The sequence below is a fragment of the Aedes albopictus genome, chromosome 2 (assembly GCF_035046485.1).
Source record: "Aedes albopictus strain Foshan chromosome 2, AalbF5, whole genome shotgun sequence".
Taxonomy (NCBI): Eukaryota; Metazoa; Arthropoda; class Insecta; order Diptera; family Culicidae; genus Aedes; species Aedes albopictus.
In genome coordinates, this window is record NC_085137.1 from 378,790,737 (window position 1) to 378,817,602 (window position 26,866).

General features: G+C 43.2%; 1 protein-coding gene across 1 annotated transcript in view; it reads right to left on the reverse strand.

Moving 5' to 3' along the window:
* Positions 1-26,866, reverse strand: part of LOC109423124 (mucin-5AC) — a 232,087-nt gene that overhangs the window by 22,134 nt on the left and 183,087 nt on the right. The window contains exon 3 of the mRNA XM_019698034.3: positions 5,635-5,945. Within this exon, the coding sequence (XP_019553579.3) occupies positions 5,635-5,945 (311 nt within the window). The remainder of the gene's footprint in view (positions 1-5,634; positions 5,946-26,866) is intronic.

Below are 26,866 nucleotides of genomic sequence, written 5' to 3' on the forward strand. Positions count from 1 at the left end.
GGGGTCTGGAAAACGATAACAACTGACAACAATGTGATCGAAACTACTTGTGGGACCAGTAAAGCAACTTATGCAGGATTCGATAAGGAATGAAATGTAGGACACAAACTTTGCGGATAAGTGAGTGTGATGCAGCAGTCAGGACGAGTGACTCATCTGGGACAGCATGTTAGATAAGTGAACTTAAATAATTCTACGGGCATGTCACTTTGACATGATTGGGGAGTATTTACGACCTTAAGCAGTATGGAGATAAACGTCACGTGGCGTTGAATGATGCTCAAATTTGCTTAAATCTACAACGCACCCAACAAAGTTATTCTGAAAGGTTGCCAAAGCTGAAAGAATACGGTAGGCGGTGCATGTTGAAAAAATGGCGGACAAGACCCTTGCAAATCTTGTATTTGCCCAAAATCCAGACCGTTAAAAAGACGTAAAGGGGTGCGTGTACTCAGTACACGACGCGGCCACTCCCGGGTCAATGGGAGATTATGTGAGTTTTCAAGGGGGGGCCTAGATATGTTTTAGTCCTTGTTAAATTTTAGGTTTTTAACGGTTTATAAGAGAAACTTTTAGTTTTAAAACAAGTCAAAAACATGCATAAAACCTACATGAAGGGAGACCTGATGGCGCTCGCCGCGTGACGTGAAAATCGTTGTCGGCGACATGAACGCGCAGGTAGGAAGGGAGGAAATGTACAGACCGGTAATCGGGCAAAACAGCCTGCACGTCGAATCGAATGATAGCGGCCAGGGATGCGTACACTTTGCAGCTTCCCGTGGTATGGTAATCCGAAGCACTTTCTTCCCCATAAAGTCACCTGGAGATCATCCGACCATCAAACAGAAAACCATATCGACCACGTTCTAATCGACGGTAAATTCTTCTCGGATATAACAAATGTCCGCACATACCGCAGTGCGAATAAAGATTCGGATCACTACTCAGTCGCTGTAGGTATGCGCTCAAAATTTTCGACGGTAATTACCACGCGTCAAAGTCGAACGCCGCGGCTCAACATCGAGCAGCTGCGTAACGTAGAAGTGGCTCAAGACTACGCGTAGCAGTTAGCAACGGCCTTACCAACGGAAGAGAAGCTTGGCATAGCTACACTAGAAGATAGCTGGAGGAACATCCGATCCGCCATAGGTAGTACCTCGGCTACAGCATAAGGCTTCGCGACTCCGAATCACAGAAACGACTGGTACGACGGCGAATGTGAACAGTTGAAAATCGAGAAGAATACATACAGCATTGGCGAGAATGCTGCAACACCGTACGAGAGCGAATGAGGCACGTTACAGACAGGCGTGGCACAGGCAGAACTCAGTCTTCCGGATGAAGAAGCACCAGCAGGAAGAACGAGATCGCTAAGCGATGGAAGAGCTGTACCGCGCACAGGACACACGAAAGTTCTACGAGAAGCTGAACCGCTCGCGCAGAGGCTTTGTGCCACAAGCCGACATGTGCCGACGAGATAATCACGGGAATATTCTCACGAGAGAGCGTGAAGTGGTCGAAAGGTGGCGGCAGCATTATGATGAGCACCTCAATGGCGACGTTGCAAGTACCGAAGGTGGCGTGGTAACAGATCTAGGAGTACGTGCGCCAGACGAAAGATTTCCAGCCCCTAATCTCCAAGAGATTGAAGAGGAGGATAGCCGGTTGAAAAACAACAAAGCCGCTGGAGCAGATCAACTACCAAGCGAGTTACTAAAATACGGTGGAGAAGCGGTGAGAGCATCACACTGGTCATTACCAAGATTTGGGTGGAGGAAGTTATACCGGAGGAGTGGACGGAAGGTATCGTGTGTCCCATCTACAAAAAGGGTGACAAGTTGAATTGCGGGAACTATCGCGCGTTCAAATTACTGAGCGCTGCCTTCAAGGTACACTCTCAAATTTTATGGTACCGTCTATCACCGATTGCAATAGAGTTCGTGGTGCAATATCAGGCTGGACTCATGGGTGAATGTGCTACAACGAACTAGATGTTCGCCATCCGCCAGGTGTTGCAGGAATGCCGCGAATACAACGTGCCCACACATCATTTGTTCATCGATTTCAAATCGGCGTATGATACAATCTATCGATAACAGCTATGACAGATTATGCACGAATACGGATTCCCGGATAAACTGATACGATTGATCAAGGCGACGATGGATCGCGTTAGATGGTGTTATAAGGAGAGTAGGGATAAACACGAGTGGGACGGTTTTCGTGAAGTCCGTTCAGTTGCTTGGTTTCGCTGATGATATTGATATTGAGCTCGTAAATTTGAGACGATGGCGGAAACGTACATCCAACTAAATAGTGAAGCCAGGCGAATCGGATTAGTCATTGATGTTTCGAAGACAAAGTACATGATGGCAAAGGGCTCCAGGGAGGTATCACCGCACCAGCCACCCCGAACTTATATAGACGATGGGTAATTTGTGATTTTTATGAAACAAAGCCGCAACTTTACGGATTTCGGAGTTTAAATGCAACTCAACTGACAAGATGGAAGTTTCGTGTGCTTCTAGTGCAACTCATTGTAACCAAAGCATAGAAAGCCACAATCTGCATGATGTTGCAGGTGCTGCTTGGGTCTCTATGGGCACGAAACATGGACCCTACGTGCAGAGGACCAACGCGCCCTTGGAGTTTTCGAACGGAAGGTGTAGCGTATCATCTACGGCGGAGTGCAGATGGAAGACGGGACTTGGAGAAGGCGAATGAACCACGAACTGCATCAGCTGCTAAGAGAACCAACCACCGTCCACACCGCGAAAATCGGGAGGCTACGGTGGACGGGTCGCGTCATCAGGATGTCGGATAGCAACCCGACTAAAATGGTTCTCGAGAGTCATCCGACTGGTACAAAAAGACGTGGAGCGCAGCGAGCCAGGTGGGTCGACCAAGTGGAGGACAATCTACGGACCCTACGCAGAGTGCGGAACTGGAGACACACAGCCATATGGATAGAGTTGAATGGAGACGGCTACTGGAGCCTCGTAGCCGTGCGGTTAGGGTCACCAAGCTTATAATCGCACCATGCTATGGAGTGAGGGTTCGATTCCCGCTTCGGGCGTTGAAACTTTTCGTAAGAATAGTTTCTTCCCCGTTTCCACTGGTGCATGCTCCGTTGTCCGTTGTCGAATGTTAAGTTTAAAACAGTCTGTACAGTCGAAAGCTGAAGACGTTGTCCGTGTCTTTTACTATGCATAGCAGAGGCCACTCAGGCCTTAGCTTGATCGGTAGGTAAGGTAAGTAAGTTATCTGCCTCGCTGACGACGGTGCCTATAGCGGAACATCCTGAATGTGCCTATAGTGGACCCTTTTGAGTGTTTACACTCATTAACTTGTCAAAAAACACATTTGTGAAGCAATGTAATTTAAGTTCCCCCGGTGAAAGTTGTCTGGATTCAGTTGATTTGATTTGTTCAGGAAGCTATATGTGGATTTTAGGAGATTGGAAAAAGTTTTGGAGAACGTCTGAGAGAATTGAAGGGGGTTTTGGAGGGTTTCCGGGGGTTTTAAGAGATTTAATGAGGATTCGAAGGATATTAAAGGAAGGACTCAGAGGATTTCATGCAGTAGTTCTATCACTGAGAATCAAATAGCCTGAGAATTTTCGCTCCTGTACATTTTTTGATCTCATGTTGATTGCGTAAAATTTTAGCTCGATCAGAAAAGCTATATTTTAGCACCTGCCGTTCTTAGTTTTTATACGGTTTATTTTTGGAAAAAAAAAATGTCAGAATTTAGCTTAAGTATTCTTTCAGTTTCCCATCTTATGGATTCCTAAAGAATTCTCCCAATCCTTGAAAAAAATCTTTAAAAGATCGATTCATATATTTCTTCTGTAAATTTTTAAAAAATCACCCATCGGTCGCCTAAAAAAATCCTCAAGAAATTTTTCCAAAAACTTCTCCTTGGATTCCTTTAGAAAACGTTATATTAATTTTCTAAACGTTTATTCATTTCGTGACCTTCCAGCTAGTTTTTTACATCATTATATCCAGCAATTATTCTAGAAAATCGCCTAGGAATTAAAAAAAAAATCCTACTGTAATTTCTCTAAGAATTTTTTTTGGAAAATCTTCCATGGATTGCATTTGAAATAACTGCTTGAACTTCATAAAAAAATCGCTCAGGGATTCGTTTCGTGAAAACCTTCAACCGATTTTTTAGAACTGTTTTTAAAAAAAATCTAGCATGAATTGAGATTCGTTTTCCGAGATTTGTTTTTCTGGACTTTCATCAGAAATTGTTTTTGAGGTTCTCCAAGGATTCCTTTCCATAGCGATCCGCAGAAATTCCTACATTTTTTTTTTCTTAAATCCTTCTGGGGGTTGCCTTGGAAGATCTTTCTTCTTGAGAAATTCATCTAAAATTTCCTTCAAAAATTATTTCACAGATATTAAAAAAAAAAATCCAGAATTTTCTTTAGGGATTTCCTTAGAATTTTCTCCACGATTTCCTCGAGATATTCTCTCAAGGATTGTTTTGGAAAGTCATCCATCGGTATCTTTAGAAATTCCTAAATTGGAATTCTATAAATGTATCTAGAAATTTCTTTAAGAAATCGTCCTGAGATTCAAGCATGATTTCTTTAAGTAGTTCCAGTAGGTATTCATGCAGAATTTTTAAGAAATTTTTTTCAAGGATTACTCTGGATATTTTGCTGCTCGAAGCATAATTGTCCTATGGTCTATGGATATGGAAATTATCCCAGGATTTCCTCCATGTATGCCTTTATATTTTCTGGTAATCTGTATGGGAACTCATTTGAAAAATTTAAAAGTGATTTTTTTGGGAATATTTACAGCAGTTTTCCCAACGACATGCATGCATTAATTATCGTCCAAGGTTTCTTTTAGCAGAAACAGAACTTCTGAAAATACTCAGGAATTTTCCATAGATTGTTACAGATATTCTTTATGATTCTTACAAAAACTCCAACAGATATTTCTTCAGGAATTTATATTCCTGAGAATGTCGAAATTTGGAAATTTTGGCTAAGCTCTGCTTTTACTTACCATAACAACAGTAGTGATTTCAAGGCGTTTCGGGAATTTGAGGGGCTTTAGACGGTTACAAGACTTTTAATGCTTTTTGGGTGGTTACAGACAGTTTCAGGGAGTTAACAGATGATTTCGGGATACGTTCAAAGGATTTTTTTCAGGGTTTCGATGTGACTTTCGATGGGGGTTGTATTTGAGAATTTCAAGGAATTTTAGGAGATTTCAGGGGATCTTATGAGGATTTGAGATGATTTCAAGGATTATGAGGATAATTTCGAAGATATTCCAGTACGTTTTGGGAGTTTTCATCAGCGTTTTAAGAATATTTCATCAAAGTTACACGTTTGCTATGCCCGTTTTCAACGCCAGGGTCAATTTGACCCCTCTGGCTTCTAAAGGTTAAGGTAGTTTTAGGGGCCCTTAACAACCATTGAACTTGTTCTTTGACAGAACACAGTAATCTCAGGTTAAGAGAGCATATGCTCTGTTCATGGTGTTCGAAATTATCTTTAGTTTGCTTGTAAATTCGATGACCTGCCTTGAACGTAATTCTTGGAGACCCTTAATGAGTCGTAACATTAAGTATAAGTTAAAGTTACGAGTAACTTCAAAATCAACTCACCTCTTCACTCCGATTGATATATCTTTTACTAGTTGCTGCTTCTTCGGATCGCTCAATTTTGGTTCAGTCTGCTTTTTCGGCACGTCCCGCGGCGGGTAGGTGGCGTTCGGTTTACCCTGGGACGACCGTCGTTCACCGTCGTTTCCGGTTTTATTGTTAACACTTATGTTGCTGGTGCTAGAGGAGCCTATTCGGGAACTGCTACCACTGGTGCTTCCGCTGCTGTCCCAACTGCTACTCATGTTGGCCACCTCCTCCGTCGTCGCAAAGTATGGCAGTAAAATGGTGCAACCCCACCTTCGATATGCCTCCTGCGAAAGATTCAGATGAGAAAAAAGACTAGAATTAAAAATTTATCCTCTGCTGAGAACTGAAAAGCGGACTTTTATTATGACCAAAAGTTATTCCTCATTTGGGCATTCAAGACGGAAACAAGAAGTTTAATTTCATCAATCTCCAAGACCGTGTTGAACGAAGAATAACAAACGACCCTAAGGGGCTGTCCATAAACCACGTGGTCATTTTTTTGGGACTTCTCAACCCCCCCCCCCCCCCCGCGTGGTCATTGGTCCATACAAATTTTTTTATTCGTCCATACAAAATGGTCATTGGCCGAACCACCCCCCCCACCCACCTCATGACCACATGGTTTATGGACAGCCCTTAACAGGTGTTCAAACAGTTTGTCGAACGGAAGAAAAAAAATCGAACTCACTATTTGCCAGCTTGTTCACACCAATAACATGACACCGTTTCACCAAAAGCTTGCATAACAAACAGGAACGACCGTCATCCTTCGTTTCAGACAAGCACATGAGAACCAACCGAGCCGAGGGAATAGTCGGGAATGAGATGAGGGAATGCGATATGTTGGGTGTAATGCGGAAAATCAGTAAGATTTATGTAGTTTTGAGAATAGTTTTAATATTCAGGCATGGGAAACACTTGCTCAATTATTATGTCTTCCTCCCACACCCTTTCATCGCTCTACGTTTTTTTCCAGACGGTGCTTTAACTCCTAAAACAGATGCATATTTCTACGTTTTACCGGGTTTAATGCTGCAGCATTATCGTCATGCTGCATTCTTCTCCTTCTTTTGACCTCATCATCATACAGCAAAGCTGCTTCAAGCCACAGCGCGTATGCAAAGGCTACATTTGGTCTAGGTCGTACTGAGACGACCGTTAGTACCGTGCATTGTTGATGACGGAGTTTTGAGCACAATTCGATCTACGCCAGGCACTATTTATTGTCAATGTTAGCGACCTAGTTGGTCCAGCGTCGATAATGTCGGAAAATTACCGTTCCTCCCTCAGAGCAAGGTCCGTCTGCTGTGATGATCTGCGAGTGTAACGGCAATGCAATAATCAACCATATTAACAAATAATTTATAAAATGCCATATAAAAAACACGTGCAGCAGCTCATATCGCATACCCAACCCGCAGAACGAACCGCCCCAAGAGCAAAGCACAAACTCTACCAGCCTGGTAGAATCTTCGTCACACTTTCAATGCTTGGGGCCAACCCCATCCTTCTTTCGCTTTCGTGGCTTCTTCGGGTTGGACATTTCCCTCAACTACGAAGTTCTGCTGAAGATGTGCAACACTTCGACCGTCACATCACAGTCATAGTGCACGAGGCACGGGGCACTAAATTGCACCGGAATGATGCTGCAGCATGCATTTTTGTTGCTTTAGCAGTGCTAGGTGGATGGATCGACTTGGAACCCTCAACCATAATCGAGAGGGCAAACTAGTGCAGGGCACTCTCAGCACAGACCACATCATTCCAAGACAAGAAAGAGCATTTTTAGTGTCGTGGCGAATGGCGATGGTAGGTAACCGCAATTGTTGTTTCCAGCCTTTGGCTGACCTATTTTTTTTTTTGGAAAACTTAGATGTTAAAATGCTAATTTACTCGTTTAAATATATTTATTCTTATTTGTACAATACAATACAATTCAATACAAAATAATCAGTCAAAGGAGCGAGCATAAACTACGTCACGCGAAAATTGCCCATTTTTTAACCCCCTCCCCCTCTATGTCACACTTGTTGTATGAGACCTCTGAAAGTTTTGCATGGTAATCACACTTTACTGAACCCCCTCCTCCTTAAAGATGTGACGTTATTTATGGACGTTTTCCAATTACTGAGAGTTGGTAGGTATTTACAAAAAGTTTTATCACTAAATTTGTCAACAGTATTCAATCCTGTTGAAGACAAAGGTACACAGAAAAAAAATATTCATGTAAAATTCAGCGAAAAATCATGCACATAAAGGGCTGCAACATAGGTGACTGTATAGTTTGTTGTTGCTACTTCGAGAGGCATTATGCATAAATTACGAACTGATTTTGGCATTTTCAGAACCTCCAAACTATTTCTTCCTAGACTACTCACTATACAAAACATTGTAAGTTGCGTGATTTTGACCAGATTCTTCCTTTCTGAAAGAATACTGAACAATCGTCTGCATATCCGCAGTTGTGTTTGACAGGATCCACGGTGCGAACACAGCATTCATTAGGACTGCGTCAATACACGCGATACCCGTCGATTCTAATATCGACTCTGACCACTACCTGGTGGATTTGCGGCTGGTGATGGTCAATTTGCGCCCAAAGCCCTTCGTAATCAACAATGTATGGTACCAACGACGGCCGCCTCGGTACTACCTAGGGCGACTGTCACAATCGGATGTTGCCTCGGCATACGGACAGAATCTCGAGGCAGCGTTGCCAGACGAGGGTGAACTCGAAATGAACCTTCTTAAGGACTGATGCAGTATTGAATCTGGTAAAACGTGGAATGTTACAAACGGAAAAGGAAGCAGCAGACCAGCCTCATCCAGGAGAAGAAGAAGCTGTCTGGACGAAGCAGAGTTCGAGGAAATGCAGCTTATGAGCCGTTCTCCAAAAACACAGAAGTTCTACCAGAAACTCAACGTACCCTGCAACGGCTTCGTTCTGCGAGCCTAAATCTGCAGGGATAAAGATGGGAGCCTCTTAAGGTGAAGATATGACGAAGTCACACCCTGAATTATCAAAAGCATTAATCTGGAGAACCAGAAAACGGTTATATTGCATAGTTTTAAAGCTCAAAACACCACAAATCAGCCGCCAAGATTTGTGTCCGCCATCCTGGGTATTTGACCGTCATCTTGAATTTATGATCATCATATTTGGACTGCGAAAAAATTCGTCAACTATGAGCAAGATTACTCAATTTGACGTGATTTCATATGTCGCATGAAAGGTTTTGTGTATTTTTTTATATGTCCCCTTCCGCGGGTGCTGGTCCGGATCACTTAAAAGGCCATAACTCTGGAACGTCTGCATCGATCCGGACCATTTTCGATAGCAATCAATGGGTTCTGGTTTTCACTCGGTCCAGGGTTGAGAGGGCTGTGAGATCTTTCGAGCCATTTAAGTCTCCTGGCATGGAAAATTCCCAGCGTTGATCCAAAAAGAGGAGAAAACACTGGTGCCACCCTTGGTTGAGATTTTTAGGGCGAGTCTGATTTTGAGGCATATTCCTAACGATTGGCGTCAAATCCGGGCTGTCTTCATTCTGCAGGCAGGAAAGAGAGATAAAACCAACCGCAAAGCATTCAGGCCGATAAGTTTATCCTCTGTAATGCTCAAAATTATGGAAAAAGTACTATGCGAGTACATAAATCACAAATTTATGAAAGCAATGCCTTCGTCAAAAACCAATTCGGTTATCAAAGTGGACAATCTACGATCTCGGCACTACATACGGTAGTTCAAAAGATCGAAAAAACACTTAATGCAAAAGAAATTGCTCTTGTAGCATTCCTTGATATTGAGGGCGCATTCGATAACGCTTCTTATTCGTCTATAGGGTCAGCAATGTTGAGGAGAAAATCGACCCATGCATTGTTACCTGGGTACATGCTATGCTAGCTAATCGAAAAATTTCCTCTGAGCTTAGCGGTTCATACATTCTGTTAAAGCAACAAGGGGGTGTGCTTCGAAGTGGTTGGATATGCTGATGACGTTGTCATTATTGTACGAGGCAAATTCGAAAGTGTTATCGTGGAAATAATGCAATCTGCACTAAATCACACGTTTTCCTGGTGTCAAAAGAACAACTAGGCATAAATCCTACAAAAACTTTCATTATCCCTTTTATCAAACGGAGAAAGGTCCAACTGAAACCCCTTTTCTTGAATCAAACACAATTAGTTTATTCAAGTGAAGTAAAATATCTAGGTGTCATACTCGACGCAAAACTGAATAGGAACTCTCAACTCCAATCAGTTGTGCAGAAAGGTCTCAATACACTTTGGGTTTGTTCAAAAACCCTGGGTAAAAGATGGGGCCTAAAACCAAGTATGATCATGTGGATATATAAAACCATTGTTTGTCCCAGGACTACTTACGCTTCCCTTGTCTGGTAACCTAAAACAAATGAGGCTGCTGCAAGGGCTAAGCTCAACAAAATCCAACGCACCGCTTGCATAGCGATCACTGGTGCAATTCGTAGTACACCCACTTTGGCCCTAGACGCAATGCTTCACCTGCCCCGATTAGATCAATTCATAAAGCTGGAAGCGGAAAAAAGTGCTCTAAGGTTAAAGAGAACAAAAACACTGCTGTCGGGAGACCTAACGGGTCACCTCAGCATATGAAATTAATTTGCCATAAATCCCGCAATAGGAATTTGTAGTGACTGGATGAACACGGTAGTCAATTATGACTCAGGCTTACGATGTGTTCATTCCTTCCTGCCACAAGTGGGAAGGAGGTGGACCCAGTGTTCCAACAGGCTCTATAAACTTCTTCACAGATGGTTCGAAAATGAATAATCTGACAGGCTCCGAAATATATGGCCCTAGAACAAAAATCTCTGTCCGCTTAGGACAGTAGTGGCCCACAGTATTTCAGGCGGATATATATGCAATATTAGAATGCGTGTTAAATATTATGCCTGACGAGAAAGTATAGGTTTGAAAAAATATGTATTTTCTCCGACAGCCAAGCGGCACTTAAGTCGCTTATTGACTACACTTGTAACTCAAAGCTAGTGTAAGAATGCTTCTGGCTTTGAAAAACTTATCCATATGCTATATGATCCTATATTGGATCCCAGGACATACGGGTCTAGAGGGAAACGAGATTGCTGATGAGCTAGCCAGGAATGGATCTAATGAAAGGTTCATTGGCCCTGAGCCCTTCTGCGGGATCTCAGACTGCTGTGTAAAAATGGAACTGAACAAATATATGGTCAGTCAAATCACATCAAACTGGAATGCACTTCCCCATACGATCCAATCCAAAAGGCTCGTAACGATAAACCCCAAGAAAATCCAACAACTATTAGGCTTAAACAAAAGGGATCTCAACATCTACACCGGTCTAATAACTGGACACTGCCCCTGCAGATACCATCTACAAAAGATCGGAACAATCCAAACCTCAAATTGCCGCTTCTGTGACGAGGAAAGGCAATCATCAGAACACATCCTCTGCTATTGCAGTGCACTCACTCAACGTAGGTTTTGTGGTTAACTTTAAAATTACAAAAATTTCTGAGGTGCAATATAAGAAAACCTTACAAGTTTTGTGGCATATAAGTTGTACCATACGTGCATTCAAACTGTACAACAACAAGCTTTCATATGCTGGATAACATAAAACAAATATTCTATTCTTCTTATATCAATATTTAACTTTTTTCGAATAACTCATTTTTAAACTTTATGACATCGATGGAGATGGTTTTAGGTGATTTTCATGGGGATTTCATGGGACTCTCAGAGGCGTTTCGATGCCTTTCAGGATGTTTCATGAGGCTTCAGAGACACTACAGAAGGTGTAAGGGGCATTTTCTGAGGGTTTCGGAAGGTCCCATGAGCGTTACAGAGTGTCTGAGGGAGTTTCGGAAGCATTTCAGGGTGTTTCGGAAGATTTTTATCAGTTTCAGAGGCGTTACAGGGGGTTTCAGTGGCGTTTTCAAGGTTTTCTGAGGGCCTCGTACAGGGGAGAAGCGCAAAAGTTTTCAGAGAAATTTACGGAAGATTTAGAGGATTTTCACTGGGTATCAGAGACGTTACAGGGACGCTCTCAGGAGTTTCGGTGTATCTCAAGTGCGTAACAGAAAAATTCAGAGCGTTTTTAGCAGGTACGAAGGTATTACAGGGGCGTTTTCAAAAATTTCGGAATGAAATACAAGCTCGCTGCACTCTACGGCAAACACAGCATCCAGAAAGTGTCCAAAGCTGGAAGGATAGGGTGGGCAGGGCATATTGAAAGAATGCTGGTCAACAAACTTGCAAAGGCAGTGTTCGACACTGATTAGGTTGACAAAAGAAGATGGGCAATGGAGAGAGTCTCCCTTCGTGCTTCCACCAGGTGGAGCGTGATCCGGCGAGCATTGAACGTAATCGAGGATGGAGAGCAGCTGCCACAAAGGAGTATAGTGGCGTTTTAAGAGTTTAAGAAAGCACCTAAAGCGTTTCAGGGGGTTTCAGCGACACATTAGTTGATTTCACGAATTTTCAGGTACATTTCATGTGCGTTTCAGGGAATTTCAGGGAGCCTCAGAAAGTCCAGGGGATTTCGAAAACGTTTTAAGGGGGTTTGAGGGGCATTTTGGGAGTTTCAGGGTGGTTCCAAAGGGTCTCGGTATTATTTAGTGGTTCTCATAGGTGTTTTTGGGGTCTCAGGTGGTTTTCGGGGGTCTCAGGGAGTTTGAGGCTCTCGAGCAATCAGTTCGGCTTCCGGAAGGGGAGGTCGACCGTAGACGCTAACTTGTTGGTTACAAAGACAGCCGAGCTATTGCTCCTGTGTAATAGGAGCAGGATTCGCTACTGTGCAGTAGTGACTCTGGATGGAAGGAACGCGTGCAATAGTACCAGTCAGGCGACTGTTGCCGATGCGCTCCTGCCTCATACCCGGGTACTGGTACAAGGTTCTCAGAATTTACTTCCAGAATTGAGTACTATTTTATGACGCGGAGGTGAGCCGTAAGTGCTTTCACCTAACCTCAGGAGTCCCGCAAGGTTCCATCCCGGGTCCGGTGTTATGGAATGTCATGTTTGACGAGGTGTTGAGGTAAGAGCTTCCGGTGGGGGTGGAGATCGTCGGCTACGCGGACGCGACGACATTACGCTGGAAGTCTAGGGTGAATCGATCGAAAAAGTGGAGTTGACTACTGCCCACTCGATCAAGGTTGTGGAGGCGTGGATGAGATCTAGGAAACTGGTGTTGGCTCACCACAAAACTGAGGTGGTGGTTATGAACAACCGGAAGCCAGAGCCAAGCCCGTGCACAAGGGAGTGGTTTTGGGGGTTAAACCCCTACCATTGACGATGTTACATACACTAGGCGCCCCTTCGCGCTTTGCCAAAATTAGGAAAAACCCCTCCCTTGTCGCCTTTTCTGTGCTCGGGCCTGACTCGAAGAATGGCTAGTTCAGACGCTATACAAAAGGTAACCCTTGGATCGGAGTCGGCTACGTAGGCCATACCTCTGTAGTCGAAATGAACCCTTACAACGATTAAGTGGCCACGGGGAGAACATTCGCTAGCGCTGCTGTTGTAGCATCGGTCTACTGAGTTGAATCCGAGCCCGCTGCTGGAAAGGTGTCCTCGGAAAGGTCTGGACAGGTGGAGTTCGCATATCGGCACGTCCTTCTGTGTGCTGGTTGATATGTAGTACTTTACTTATTGCGGGAAGATCAATTAGCTGTGCACGCGGTAGCAGCTCTTGATACTTGCTAGTGTCGATCTTGCCTATCTTCCGAGGAGAAAGGGAGTAGTGAGGACCACTCGAGAAATTGCCTATGAGGCAGCATGCTACCTTGGAGGTCTCCCTGAAGCGAGTCATCGATGTTCGTTGCTGCAGGCTACGCAGCTAACCTTGAGGGTGCGATGTGCATTAGCTCCTCTCTGAAGCAATGCCTTCTTGGTGGTTCCGGAAAGACGAAGTGCCTCGCGATTATGAGAATGATGTTTAGTGGGTCGAGGAGAGAGTATAGTCCTGGCTTTTACTTTTGTTGTAGAAGTCAGCCTTACAACACCTGGTCCATTCAGGTGTCTGTTGAGCAGATTATCCCCCCATATTTTAGATGAAAAAAAAAAGGCATTTCATGGGATTTCAGGTATCCAGAGGCACTTTTGGATATTTTCAGGAGATTTCAAGGGATACCTGGGTTGTTTCAGAGGGTGTGTAGTACTTTTAAGGATTTCATATGCTCTCAAAAGGTTTCAAGGTACCGCCTGAAATGTCCTTGAAGCGCACTTAAAGTTTCTTGATACCAGCTCCAATTAATCTTAAATTTTACTGAAGCATCCCTTTAGTACACTCTGAAACGCCTTCGAACCTGCTCCTTTTAGGATTCACGACAACTCCTGGAAATCTCTTAGCCCTATCTCAAAACCCCAGTAGCATATGCTGTTCACGCGAACTAAGTTCTCTTACATAAAGCTCTGACTTAATTTCTACACAACGTTCCCTATTTTTATGCACACATTTTAATGCACAAATTACATAAAATGAGGTTCCAGTGAAATAATTTTTGCATAAGAATCACCTGTATAAGTAAAACAAACGATTCTTATGCGGTTGTCATAAGTAAATTGAGTTATCAATTATTGGCTCATTGCCACTCATAACTATAAATTTCCTCTCTCAATCTGTTTCTTCAACATGCACTTTACATTGCAACGGGAAATGAGCAGATTACTGCTCAAAGCAATAGTTTCCTTCCACTCCGAGTCCACTACAGCACTAGCCTCAAAACAAGCCCCAACCCAACCCCCACTAAACCGACCTGCTCCGTGGCAAAGTTAAATGCCTATTCATTTCATGCCCATTCCTGTAGAACGGCAACGTTCTCTTCTTTGATTTCCTCCAGCTGCGGCCACACCGACCGACCACCTCTCATCAACTTACGCAACACGATTCTCTTACGACGACGACGACGACGTCGCACGTGTCTATCGGATGAAAGATTTTCGACAGAGGCTACTTTACCGGGCCGGCGGCGACGGACGATCCGATGCTGGTGTAAAATGTTTGTCGGCTTGCAACCTTGCCGTACCTACCACACACCGTACCGTGAACGTCTTCGGTCTGTTCTGTGTAGCTCAACGTGTGCCTGCCAAAGAATGGGCTGAGATCTCCTCGCTCGGCCTCGGTCGGCACATAATCAACTGAACTTAGCAAAGTTAATGAAAAGAGAATTTTCTCAAGTTTTTCTTTCGCTTTCCGCACCATGCGAACCGGGCCGGGGCGAGTGGTAGGGGTGGTGGAAAATCCGGTTCAACCGTGTGTGCCAGGCAGGAGAAGCGGGAGGAGGAAACTTTCAACCCCCCTGCCCCCGTTGACACTGAATCCTGTTGTGTTCCTTCCAGAAGTAGGTACATGTCTATGGGGGCAAAAGAGTGTCTAGGCAATGTGTCCTAACTGAATCCTTCGAGCACTTCAAACCCACAGCCGACGACAACACTTTTTCTATGCAGAGCCTCTGCTGGTATCGCTTGAAAAATAATGCACGCAGAAGGAGAAAGAGCTTTCACGTGATTAGGCACGTTTATGACTCCCTTTTTTCGTGCTTTCGCTTGGAAAGCCTGGACTGACTTTTTCGCCTGGTTTCACACGGTGTTACCAAGTTGCTGGCAAATGGGTTAACCAGGAATGGATTCTGATTTGGGAATGTAGTATGAATAAGTGTACAATCATAAATAGGTCAAGCCTATGGAAGGCCTTGACAGCTGACTTAAGGCATTCATTCCCACTACATAAGGTAATCGTACGGACGGATGGAGCACCTCACACTTCCCCAGGATACAGAACAGTAGAGACAGCACGTAAATGATGATCATGATCACACCGACAGTGCGCCGGCGTTGTCAGAGGCGTTGCACCGAGGGGGCTTAAGGGGTTTGTTGCGAAGAGGTATTGGTGGCACCGACTCTTTCAGCAGATTACTGTGAAGCAAACACATGATTGCTGTTGGACCTGCTATAAAGCTGCAAGTGTGATTTTATTAGGCTTATTTGAATTATTGTAAAATATATTAACCCTCTAATACCCAAATTTTTGATTTTGATCAAAATATCATTTTTCGTCATCTAAAATCGATTTAAACATGTTTTGGAAGATGATTCTTTTCAATTCTCGATTTCGTGAATTTCAGTTTTTGATTTTTCTAATTTCTATTTTTGAACATCCTCACACTTTTATATTTTTCGTTGAAGCCTATTTGGAGTATGGGTTTTTTGAGATTAAAACTTTTTGAGATTTTATGGTTATTGTTGAAATATTTTTATTTTTATTTTTTTCATAGAAAATTTTATTATCCGTGTAATTTTAAGCAAAATAATTTTAGAGTGTATTCGATTCCCTTAAACTATTAAACAAGAATAGAATGATTTGGGAAATATTTCAAATATGTTAATTGTAGCGATTCAATGCAAAATAAACAATAACTTCTAAAATGTGACTAAAACATCAATATTTCAATGATTTTTAAAAAATGTAAAAACGTTTTAAAATACACCAAAAACCATTTTGAGATATACAAAACAGTCCTAAATATCAGCCAAAAATATAAAAATTTTGATTTTTCACGAAATAAAATTTACAAAAATGCTCAAACTATACCCTGTCTAAAGGCGGGGTTGGGTATTAGAGGGTTAACAACTTACAAATTCGGTCAAACTATGGTAGAAACATTTGGTTTACAATCGTCACCTCCTCACTACATGTTACACTGCCGTTCCTTTGTTATTATCAGTCAAGCATTGTCATTTAGGAAATTCTAGGGATGTTTATTTAATTGAAATCTAAAGAGCGCACTTATGCGCAACAGGGTTTTTCGGGAATTTTCAAATGGTCTCAGTTGCGTTACATGGGATTTGATAATGTTTTAAGGGGATTTCAGAGGGTTATTTGGCAAGTTTTAGAGGCGTTACTCAGGCGTTGTCGGTGGGTTTCTGAGGATCTCAGGTGCGTTACACAGGGTCCGAGGAGGTATTAGGGGGATTTCAAAGGCATTTCAGAGAGCTTCAGATGATTTTTGACGAGTTTCAGAGGCGTGACTCAGGCGTTACGTAGGCTTTTTGGAGTGGGTTTCTGAGGGTATCACGTGCTATCAGTATCTTAGAGATTCTTAAAACAAACATTGAACTTACCAATTGTCAGTACAAAGTTGCATGAGGCTGTGTAAGCATGGCTTTTATTCAATCAATGAAGCACACAAGTTGTGCATGTTGATTGGATGACTTTATGCTCAAGAAAGTTTTAAGGAAACCGTAAACAGTCGCAAACCAACCCCATCCCCCCTCATTGCTCCCCCTTGAGCACGCCCGGAACTCCCCTTAACTTGCAACCTAACTCCCTTAAACCAACCTTATCGCTAATCTAAAACACTCCAACTGCTCTGAACACAATCAGAATCCATTTAGGGAAAGTTACCTAAATGGAGGGACCTTAATCATAGATTTTACCTAAATGGATTCGACATAAATGGAGGTTTGAGTGAATTGGAATGTCCTGCATCTTTATTCTACTCAAAGTACATCCTAGCTGGAATTTCTCTAAAGACAGTTTTATATACTCATATACTGCATAAACATATCTCAGAGCATAATCCCATAGAAATGTTCAGACACGAATGCCACATAAGTGGTAAAGTGTCTTTATTAAATATTAATAATAATAATAGAAATGTTAATTGACGTATTCGCGGAAGGATCCTTGGAAGAATTCTTGAAGGTTTCCTAGTAAAATCCTTGAAACTATCACTGGAGAAAACCCTCGTAGGTATCCCTGAATTCTAGAATTTTGATTCACCTGAAGTAATTCCTGGACGAATCTCTGGCATGTATTCAAAGAGAACTGTCTGGAGGAAGTTTAAAAGGAATTCCTAGAAAAATATCGGGAGAAATCCTGGAAGAATTTCGAAAAAAATCCCTGGGTGAATTCCAGAAGGTTTCCGTGGAAAAATATCTTCAAACGCATCAAGCATGCAAGTACTTATTTGTTTAAAGTCAGCACAGTGGCTTACGTCTAACAAGTAAGTGTTTATTTGTTAGAAGTAAGTCACAGTGACTTCTGCGCAATTAAAACCTGCGCTGTCGTGACTCTTCTGTGACAAGTATGTTACTTGGGTGTTGTTTTATGAATCCCTGGAGAACTCATTGTAAGAACTCCTGATGAAATTCCTGAAGAAGCTGCTAGGAGGATTCCTGGTAGGTAACTTCTGGTCGAAATTCCAAGAGAAAATCCCTACACCAAACTCAGAAAGAGATCCCTGGGGGCTGTCCATTAATTACGTAAGGTGATTTTTGCGATTTTCTGATACTTACTTACCTTACTTACTGGTCAGGCTAAGGCCGGGGTGGCCTCTGCTGTACATAGTAGCCGCCTCCATTCCACTCGGTCCATGGCTGTTTGTCTCCAGTTCCGCACTCTGCGTAGGGTCCGCAGATCGTCCTCCACTTGGTCGACCCACCTAGCTCGCTGCGCTCCACGTCTTCTTGTACCGGTCGGATGACTTTCGAGAACCATTTTAGTCGGGTTGCTATCCGACATCCTGATGACGTGACCCGCCCACCGTAGCCTCCCGATTTTCGCGGTATGGACGATGGTTGGTTCTCCCAGCAGCTGATGCAGCTCGTGGTTCATTCGCCTTCTCCAAGTCCCGTCTTCCATCTGCACTCCGCCGTAGATGGTACGCAACACCTTCCGTTCGAAAACTCCAAGGGCGCGTTGGTCCTCTGCACGTAAGGTCCATGTTTCGTGCCCATAGAGGACGACCGGTCTAATCAACGTTTTGTAGATGGTTAACTTCGTGTTACGGCGAACTTTATTCGATCGTAGAGTTCTGCGGAGTCCAAAGTAGGCACGATTTCCTGCCACAATGCGCCTCTGAATTTCTCTGCTGGTGTCGTTGTCGGCGGTCACCAGTGAGCCCAAGTACACGAATTCTTCAACCGCCTCGATTTCATCACCGTCGATATGAATTCGGGGTGGCGGGCGCGGTGATTCCTCCCTGGAGCCGTTTGCCATCATGTACTTTGTCTTCGACACATTAATGACTAATCCGATTCGCCTGGCTTCACTCTTTAGTCGGATGTACGTTTCCGCCATCGTCTCAAATTTACGAGCAATAATATCAATATCATCGGCGAAACCAAGCAGCTGAACGGACTTCGTGAAAATCGTCCCACTCGTATTTATTCCCGCTCTTCTTATTACACCTTCCAAAGCAATGTTGTACAGCAAGCACGAAAGACCATCACCTTGCCGTAACCCTCTGCGAGATTCGAAGGGACTCGAGAGTGCCCCTGATACTCGAACTACGCACATCACTCGATCCATCGTCGCCTTGATCAACCGTATCAGTTTATCCGGGAATCCGTATTCGTGCATAATCTGCCATAGCTGTTCTCGATCGATTGTATCATACGCCGATTTGAAATCGATGAACAAGTGATGTGTGGGCACGTTGTATTCGCGGCATTTCTGCAACACCTGGCGGATGGCGAACATCTGGTCCGTTGTAGCGCGTTCAACCATAAATCCAGCCTGATATTGCCCCACGAAATCTCTTGCAATCGGTGATAGACGGCGGCATAAAATTTGAGAGAGTATCTTGTAGGCAGCGCTCAGTAGTGTGATCGCGCGGTAGTTCCCGCAATCCAACTTGTCGCCCTTTTTGTAGATGGGACACACGATACCTTCCATCCATTCCTCCGGTAATACTTCCTCCTCCCAAATCTTGGTAATGACCCAGTGTAGTGCTCTCACCAGTGCTTCTCCACCGTATTTTAGAAGCTCGCTTGGTAGTTGATCTGCTCCAGCGGCCTTGCTGTTTTTCAACCGGCCAACCTCCTCCTCAATCTCTTGAAGGTCAGGGGCCGGAAGTCTTTCGTCCTGCGCACATACTCCTAGATCTGTTACCACGCCACCTTCGGTACTTGCAACGTCGCCATTCAGGTGCTCATCGTAATGCTGCCGCCACCTCTCGACCACCTCACGCTCGCTCGTGAGAATATTCCCGTGATTACTCGGCACATGTCGGCTTGTGGCACAAAGCCTCTGCGCGAGCGGTTCAGCTTCTCGTAGAACTTTCGTGTGTCCTTAGCGCGGTACAGCTCATCCATCGCTTCGCGATCTCGTTCTTCCTGCTGGCGCTTCTTCATCCGGAAGACTGAGTTCTGCCTGTTCCGCGCCTGTTTGTAACGTGCCTCATTCGCTCTCGTACGGTGTTGCAGCATTCTCGCCCATGCTGCATTCTTCTCGTTTTTCAACTGTTTACATTCGCCGTCGTACCAGTCGTTTTTGTGATTCGGAGTCGCGAAGCCTAGTGCTGTAGCCGAGATACTACCTATGGCGGATCGGATGTCCCTCCAGTCATCTTCAAGTGTAGCTGCGCCAAGCTGCTCTTCCGTTGGTAGGGCCACTGCTAACTGCTGCGCGTAGTCTTGAGCCACTTCTACGTTACGAAGTTGCTCGATGTTGAGCCGCGGCGTTCGTTTTCTGATACCCCCTCCCCCTTGTAAGATTTTTTGTATGAGAACTCAAAAATTTTTGTATGGCGCGTAAGATTTCTCAAACCCCCCCCTCCCTCCATAAACCCTTACGTAATTAATGGACAGCCCCCTGGTAAAATCCTTGAAGGATAAATCCTAAAACAATCGTTGAAGAAAACCTTTGAGGTATTACCTCGCAAAATTTTTGGAAGAAGAGTCCTAGAGGAATCTCTGGGGAAGTTCTTGAAAAAATCAATGAATAACCTCTTGAGGGATTTCTTGAAAAAAAAAGGAATATCATGATATATTCCTGAAATAATTACAGGATGAATTTCTGAAAAAACTCCTTTGCAGTAGCTGTAGGGTGTATTCTTGAAGTAATTTAAGGACTTCCGTGGATAAACTCCTAAAGCATACCCCCGAGGTTATCTTAAAAAAAAAATGCAAATACAGATCGCTGAAAAAATTCCTCCAGAAATCTTTGAAGTAAAAAAATCTTCAGGGAATCGTGGAGAAATTTCAGGATGAACCCTTGGAGAAGATGATTGAAGAAAACCCTGGAATTTCTGAAGGAATTCCTGAACATATTTTTGGAGAGATCGCGAGAGGAATTCCTGAAGCCATCTATGATAGAATTCCTGGAGCAAACCCTGGAAAAAATCCTGGAAAAATCCGTGGAGGAATTTCTGGATAAATCTTTGGAATAATTTCTGCAGGATTGCACGGAAAAAATCCTGGATAAATCCTTGAAGTAATTGCTGGAGAATCCGTGGAGGAACTCCCGGATGAACCAGTAGCGAATTTCTAGAACGAAATCCTGGGGCAATTTTTAAGTAAATCTTTTGACGAATTCTAGGAAATGTTCGTAGAGGGTTTTTTGAAGGTAAATCTGGAAGAATTTTTGAAAGAATTCCTGGGAAAATTCTTGGAAAAATGCCTCAAGAATATCCTGGAATAAGCCTGAAGGAACTGCTGGACAAATTCCTGGCAGAATCTTTGGAAACATTCTTTGAGGAATCCCTAGAGAATTTCATGGAAGAATCCCTGAAGGAATCTGTCTTGAAATTCCTCGACAACTTCCTGCAGAGCTCCTGGAGGAATTCCTTTAAGGAATCCATATATGAATTCGGGGTGGAATCCCTGGAGAAATTTCGGAAGAAATTCCTTGAGAAATTCCTGGAGGAATGCCTGGAGGTATCCCCGGGAGAAATACGGAGAGAAATCCTTGGGGGAAATCCTGGAGCAATCTATAAAGCTATTCCTGGAGGAATTAGTGGCAGAACCCCTGGAGGAATCCCTGGGAGAAACCCTTGAGGAATTCCAAGAGGAATTTCTAGGCGAATTCCTGGATGGATCTCTAGAGGAATTCCCAAAGGAATACCTGGAGAAATGTCTGGAGGAAATGCAAGAAGAAATTCCTGGGGGAATGCTAGAAGAATGTCTGAACTCTGGAGGAATTTCTGGAGGAATACCTGGAAAAATTCCTAGAGGAATCCCTAGAGGAGTCTATGGAGAAATCCCAGACTAAATCCTCCCCTAAATACCATAGAGGAATCCCTGGAGGGGAAATCCTTTAAGGAATTCCTGGATGAATCTCTGGCGGAACTTTTGAAAGAACTCTTGGAGAAACATCTGGAACAACTCCTAGAGTAGCTCCTGGAGAAATTCCTGGAGAAGCTCCTGGAGGAACTCCTGGAGGGATACCTGTAGGAATGCTTGGAGGTATCCCTGTAGGTATTCCTGAAGAAATTTCTGTATAAATTCCTGTAGGAACACCTGTATGAATTCCTGGAGGAATCCCCGAATGAATTCCTGAAGGAATCTCTGGAAGAAGTCTTGGCGGCATCCTGGGAGGAGTACATGAGTAAATTCTGGGAGGATTTCCTGAAGGATTAACCTCGAGAAATTCTTGGAAAAATTGCTGCAGTAATTTCTGGAGGAAGTCTTGAGGAATTCCTTGATCTTTTCGTAAAGTAATTTCTGAAGGAATTCCTGGAGTTATTCCCGAAGGAATTCTTGAAGCTATTACTGGAGGAATTCCTGGAAGAATTCCTGGATGAAAACTTGGAGGAATGCCTGGAATAATTCCTAGAGGAAGGTCTCGAGGAATGCCTAGAGGAAACCCTGGGGAAATCTCTACATCAATGCCTTGATTCCCTAGAGGAACGCCTGGAGAAACATGCCTGTAGGATATGTGCCCATAGGAATTCTTGAAGGAATCTCTAGAAAAATTCCTGGAGAAAGAGACGAATGCCGAGTACGGTAAAGTCTCTCTAAACAAAAAAAAAATTCCTGGAGGAATTCCTGGAGGAATCCCTAGAGAAATTCATTGAAGAGTCACTGTTGCGATTCCACGGAAAATCCCTAGAGGAATCCTTGGAGGAATCCCAGGAAAAGTTTCTGAAGAAATCCCCGAAGCAAAAACTGAAGAAATCGCAGAAAGAATTCTTGGAGAAGTCCTAAAGGAATCCTAAGAAGATTGGAGGAATCCCTGGAGAAACTCCTGGAGAAACCCCAGGTGGAATCCCAGAAGCAATCCCAAAATGAATTTCTGAAAAAAAAAACCAAATCAATCCCTGGAGGAAGTCCTTGATTAATTCCAGGACGAATTTCTGAAGGATTCGCAAGAGATTCTGAAGGAATCCTAGAAGGAATTTTTGAAACAGTCCTATGAGTTCTTCCTGAAATAATCAATGAAGAAATTCTTGGGAGAATTCATGAAGGAAAGCTAGAAGAAACCCCATGGGGAATTTCTTAAATAATCTGTGGAGAGCTTTCTTGACGAATTCATGGGAGAATGTCTGTTGGAATCCCTGGAAAAAATCTGCAGTGATTTCTCGACGAATTTTTTAAGCAATCCTTTATTTCCCTCCCCTGTTGGGGAAATTAAGCCACTGCGTCCAATAAGCTGAAGTTTTGTGGCATGTCCCATTTTGATATTCGCATCTAGCTAGCTAATTACCATGTGTCAAGCAATCAGCTTCTGCCACGAAGCGTCATCTTCCAGTCAGGTGCAATGGAATTCATAAACCCCAGAAACTTACCAGGTTTTGCAGACCAGATCTCACTGGGTTGTAAGCAACCACTATTTAGAAATCTTTGCCTGCGCAAAGCAGATGATCCGAGGTTTCACGTTCCGTATTACAGAAACGACAGATATCACTCTGAATCCGGCCAATATTTATCAAGTGATATCTGCTCGGTTACTGCCCAGTTACTAGGCCAGTGTACATATGTACATAGAGCTCTCTTGTTGAGCTCTAAGAGCTTTTTGGTTTTATAGGCATTTGGTGTTATACATCGTTTTGACTGATTGCAATTTTTGACATCCATCCAATTGGGTAGTACCCTTTGCTCAGCCCAGCATTCCAGGTCAATTTTTATTGTACAGTTTGATATCCCTTTCGTGACGGAGCTCAAAAAAGTGAAATTTCCATACAAATTGCTCAAATTTGGCTCTCCAGAACTCTCAGACTTTTTAATATATCAACACTTTTTCTTCGGCATTTGCCAGAGCTACTCCTTGTCTTCCGATTCCTAACTTTGTACACCTAGATAAATCGAAAATTAAAAATTTGCGACAGATAAAACTTTTTCATGTTTTACGATTTTTGCTCACTTTTTGTTTAACTTGTTGTAGTAAATTTCACACACAACATAAACAAAAGTTTGTTTGCACACATGCAAGTATAAGTAATGGCTCAATCATCAAAATTATTTACATCAGGTAAACCAAAGGCTAAACAGTTGAAAAAATTTCACGAAATTGTTATTGCTCAACAGCACAATTGTGCTGGTTCGTCACGAAAGGGATATACCGCAGAATGGTTCTGGACCACCAAATTGTAAATTGGAACCACTTTTAGCAAGCTCGTCTGCCATTTCATTCCCTTCAATGCCACAGTAACCTGGAACCCAGTACAAGTTTACTGAGTTCCTTAGGCACAACCAGCAAGCAATCCAAGCGAAGCTTGGATGAACTCCTAAAGAGTTTTTGTACAACCTATTCAACGAATTCCTGGATTAATTTTTGTATGATCTTCTGTAAGAATTCTTGGAAGAAATTCCTACAGATCTACTTTAAATAATTCCAGATGGAACTAATAGAACAATCGGGGAAAATTCCTGAGGAAATACCTGAAGAAATATCTGCCGAAATACAGGTGAAATTCCTATGGGAAATCCTTGGCGAAATTCTTGAAGTAATCGTTGAAAAAAGCCTCAGAACATTTCCCGGAACGGTTGTCTGGTAAAATCCCTAGATGAATTCTTGAAGGAATCTCCGAAAAAATCCATGCTGGAATCACTGAAGCATTGGAATTGGGCCTGCCCATCTTCAACTTAGTGTTCTTAGAGCACTTCCACATTTATTAAATGAAGGGCTTTCTTTGCCTGCCATTGCATGATTTTGTATATTGTGAGGCCAGGGAGTCGAGAAAATATTCCCGACCGGAACGGGAATCGAACCCGCCGGATTGGCGATCTATAGCCTTTGCCACTAGGCTATCTGGAGACCCTACCACACTGAAGTTAGCTATGGGAAAATTTCAGGAGGAATTTGTCGATGCATCCTTGCAGAAGTATCTGTACAAATTTCTGAAGGACTCGTGGGAGGAATTCGTGAAGGATTTATTTCAACAAGCCTTGAAACTATCACAATCGGAACCCAGCAAATCATCCATGGAGGAATTCACAGAGAAGAAATTCCTGGAAGAGTCCCTTGAGGAATTCCTAAAGGAATCCATTGAGAAGCTCCTTAAAAAATATCTGGATGAATATCGGAAGGTGTTCCTGGAGGAATCAATAAAGATATCCCAGGTTTTTTTTTCTATAGCATGACGTTTGTTTGAATTGTATACCGGTGAAAATTCGTGTAATTTGAAGTACGACACTCTATTGTAGCATATAATTCATGAAAGGCCTTACGAGATGAACCAGCCGAGGGCTGAAAATCTCGATAATAAAGAAAAATAATAATAATAATAATAATGAAAGGCCTTCTCTTTCGGGACCGGAGTAGTTCCTTCATATCCGGAAAATTTCCCATGTTGTTTAGGAAGTTTAGGAAGATTTCGGAGGCGTTTTAGGAAGTTTCAGAGGGTTTTCGGCGAATTTCAGAGACATAACGAAGGCGTAACATAGCGTTTTTGGAGAGTCACATGAACGTTACATGGAGTCCAAGGGGGTTTAAGGGGGATTTCAGAGGCATTCCAAGAAGCTTCAGAGCATTTTCAGCAGATTTCAGATACGTTACGGAGACATTACATGGCATTTTTAGGGGTTTCGGAGGGCGTTACATGAGGTTCCAGGGGGTCCTATAAGGGTTTTGGAGGCATTCCAAGAAGTTTCAGAACATTTTCAACGAGTTTAAGAGACGTTATTGTGGCGTTACATGGCGTTTCGGGGGTTTCGGAGGATCTAAGGTGCCTTACATGGGGTTTCTGGGGGTTTAAGGGGGATTTCGGAGGCATTCCGAGAAGCTTCAGAACATTTTCAGCGGTTTTGATTTCAGAGTCGTCATAGAGGCGTTTTTGAGGATTTCGGAAAGCCCCAGTAGTGCCCTCATATTGTCCCCGAAATCCCAAGCGCCATATTTAATTTCAAAATGGCCTGGGATATCAGGTTTCAACATCAACTCAATAAGCCAGGTACGAAAACATCCGTATGGCATGAGTCTTTTTGATTTGTTAGACGTGGGCCGTAACTATTCAGTTGGGGGGCACTGACTTTTAATCCTCTGCTCCATTGGTGGTTAGGACCCTCGGAACGCACAATCCGAAAATCTTTTTTATACTTCCGGTTCCTAAGTTTTACGCATGTCCCGTTTGCAGTTTTCGGAACCACTGGGAATTCATTAGTTCACTCAATTTCCCAGTCCACAACATTTTTTGACGTGATTGAAAAAATGTCACAGTCAGCCATGAATGTTTTTTTTTCTGGTCATGCGTGAATATTTATGTTGCATGACAGTCAAGATCATACACCCACGGTTATAATGTAAACTACAGTTTTTGACAGTACATTTTGGATCACTGATTAGGAATGTTAAGAGCTAAATAATGTTTGCCAACGACTGTCGTATTGAAGAGCTCAGTGCTTTTGAGGAAGGTGAGCCTGAAATGATCGCTGATGAGTCTACAAGAAACGGATGGCTACGAGGGCGAGTGTCATCAGTCTTTAGGGAGCGTCCATAAATGACGTAACTTTTTTACGGAGGGAGGGGGAGTCTGGGATCGTGTGACAAGTCAGGGGCTGTTCATAAACTACGTAGACCAAAATTTGGCCATCTCAGCCCACCCTCGAAGACTTTTGTTCATACAAAAATTTTAAAATTTGTAAGGAGCGTAGACTTTGGCTAGACCCCTCCCCCTCCCTCCAAAAAGTCTACGTGGTTTATGTACGGCCCCTCATGTATGGGAAAATATGCAACGAGTGGGGAGGGGAGAGTGAAAAATCGGCTAAAAAATGCTACGTCATTTATGGACGCTCTCTCAAAGGACATGACGGACGAGTGAAGTAGGCATCAAGACCTCCACGGGAATTCTACGTAGACCAACCCTGAAGATTGCGGTATTGGAGATCCAAAGTAATAGTTGCCAACAGAACTTTTGGTTACACTAGACAATCGGAGTCCTCAGACCAGCATTGCGGATCGAGGACTATTGAGACCACTACGCCACTGCCCACCAAAGCACACGATTAGAAAATTCACTCATTT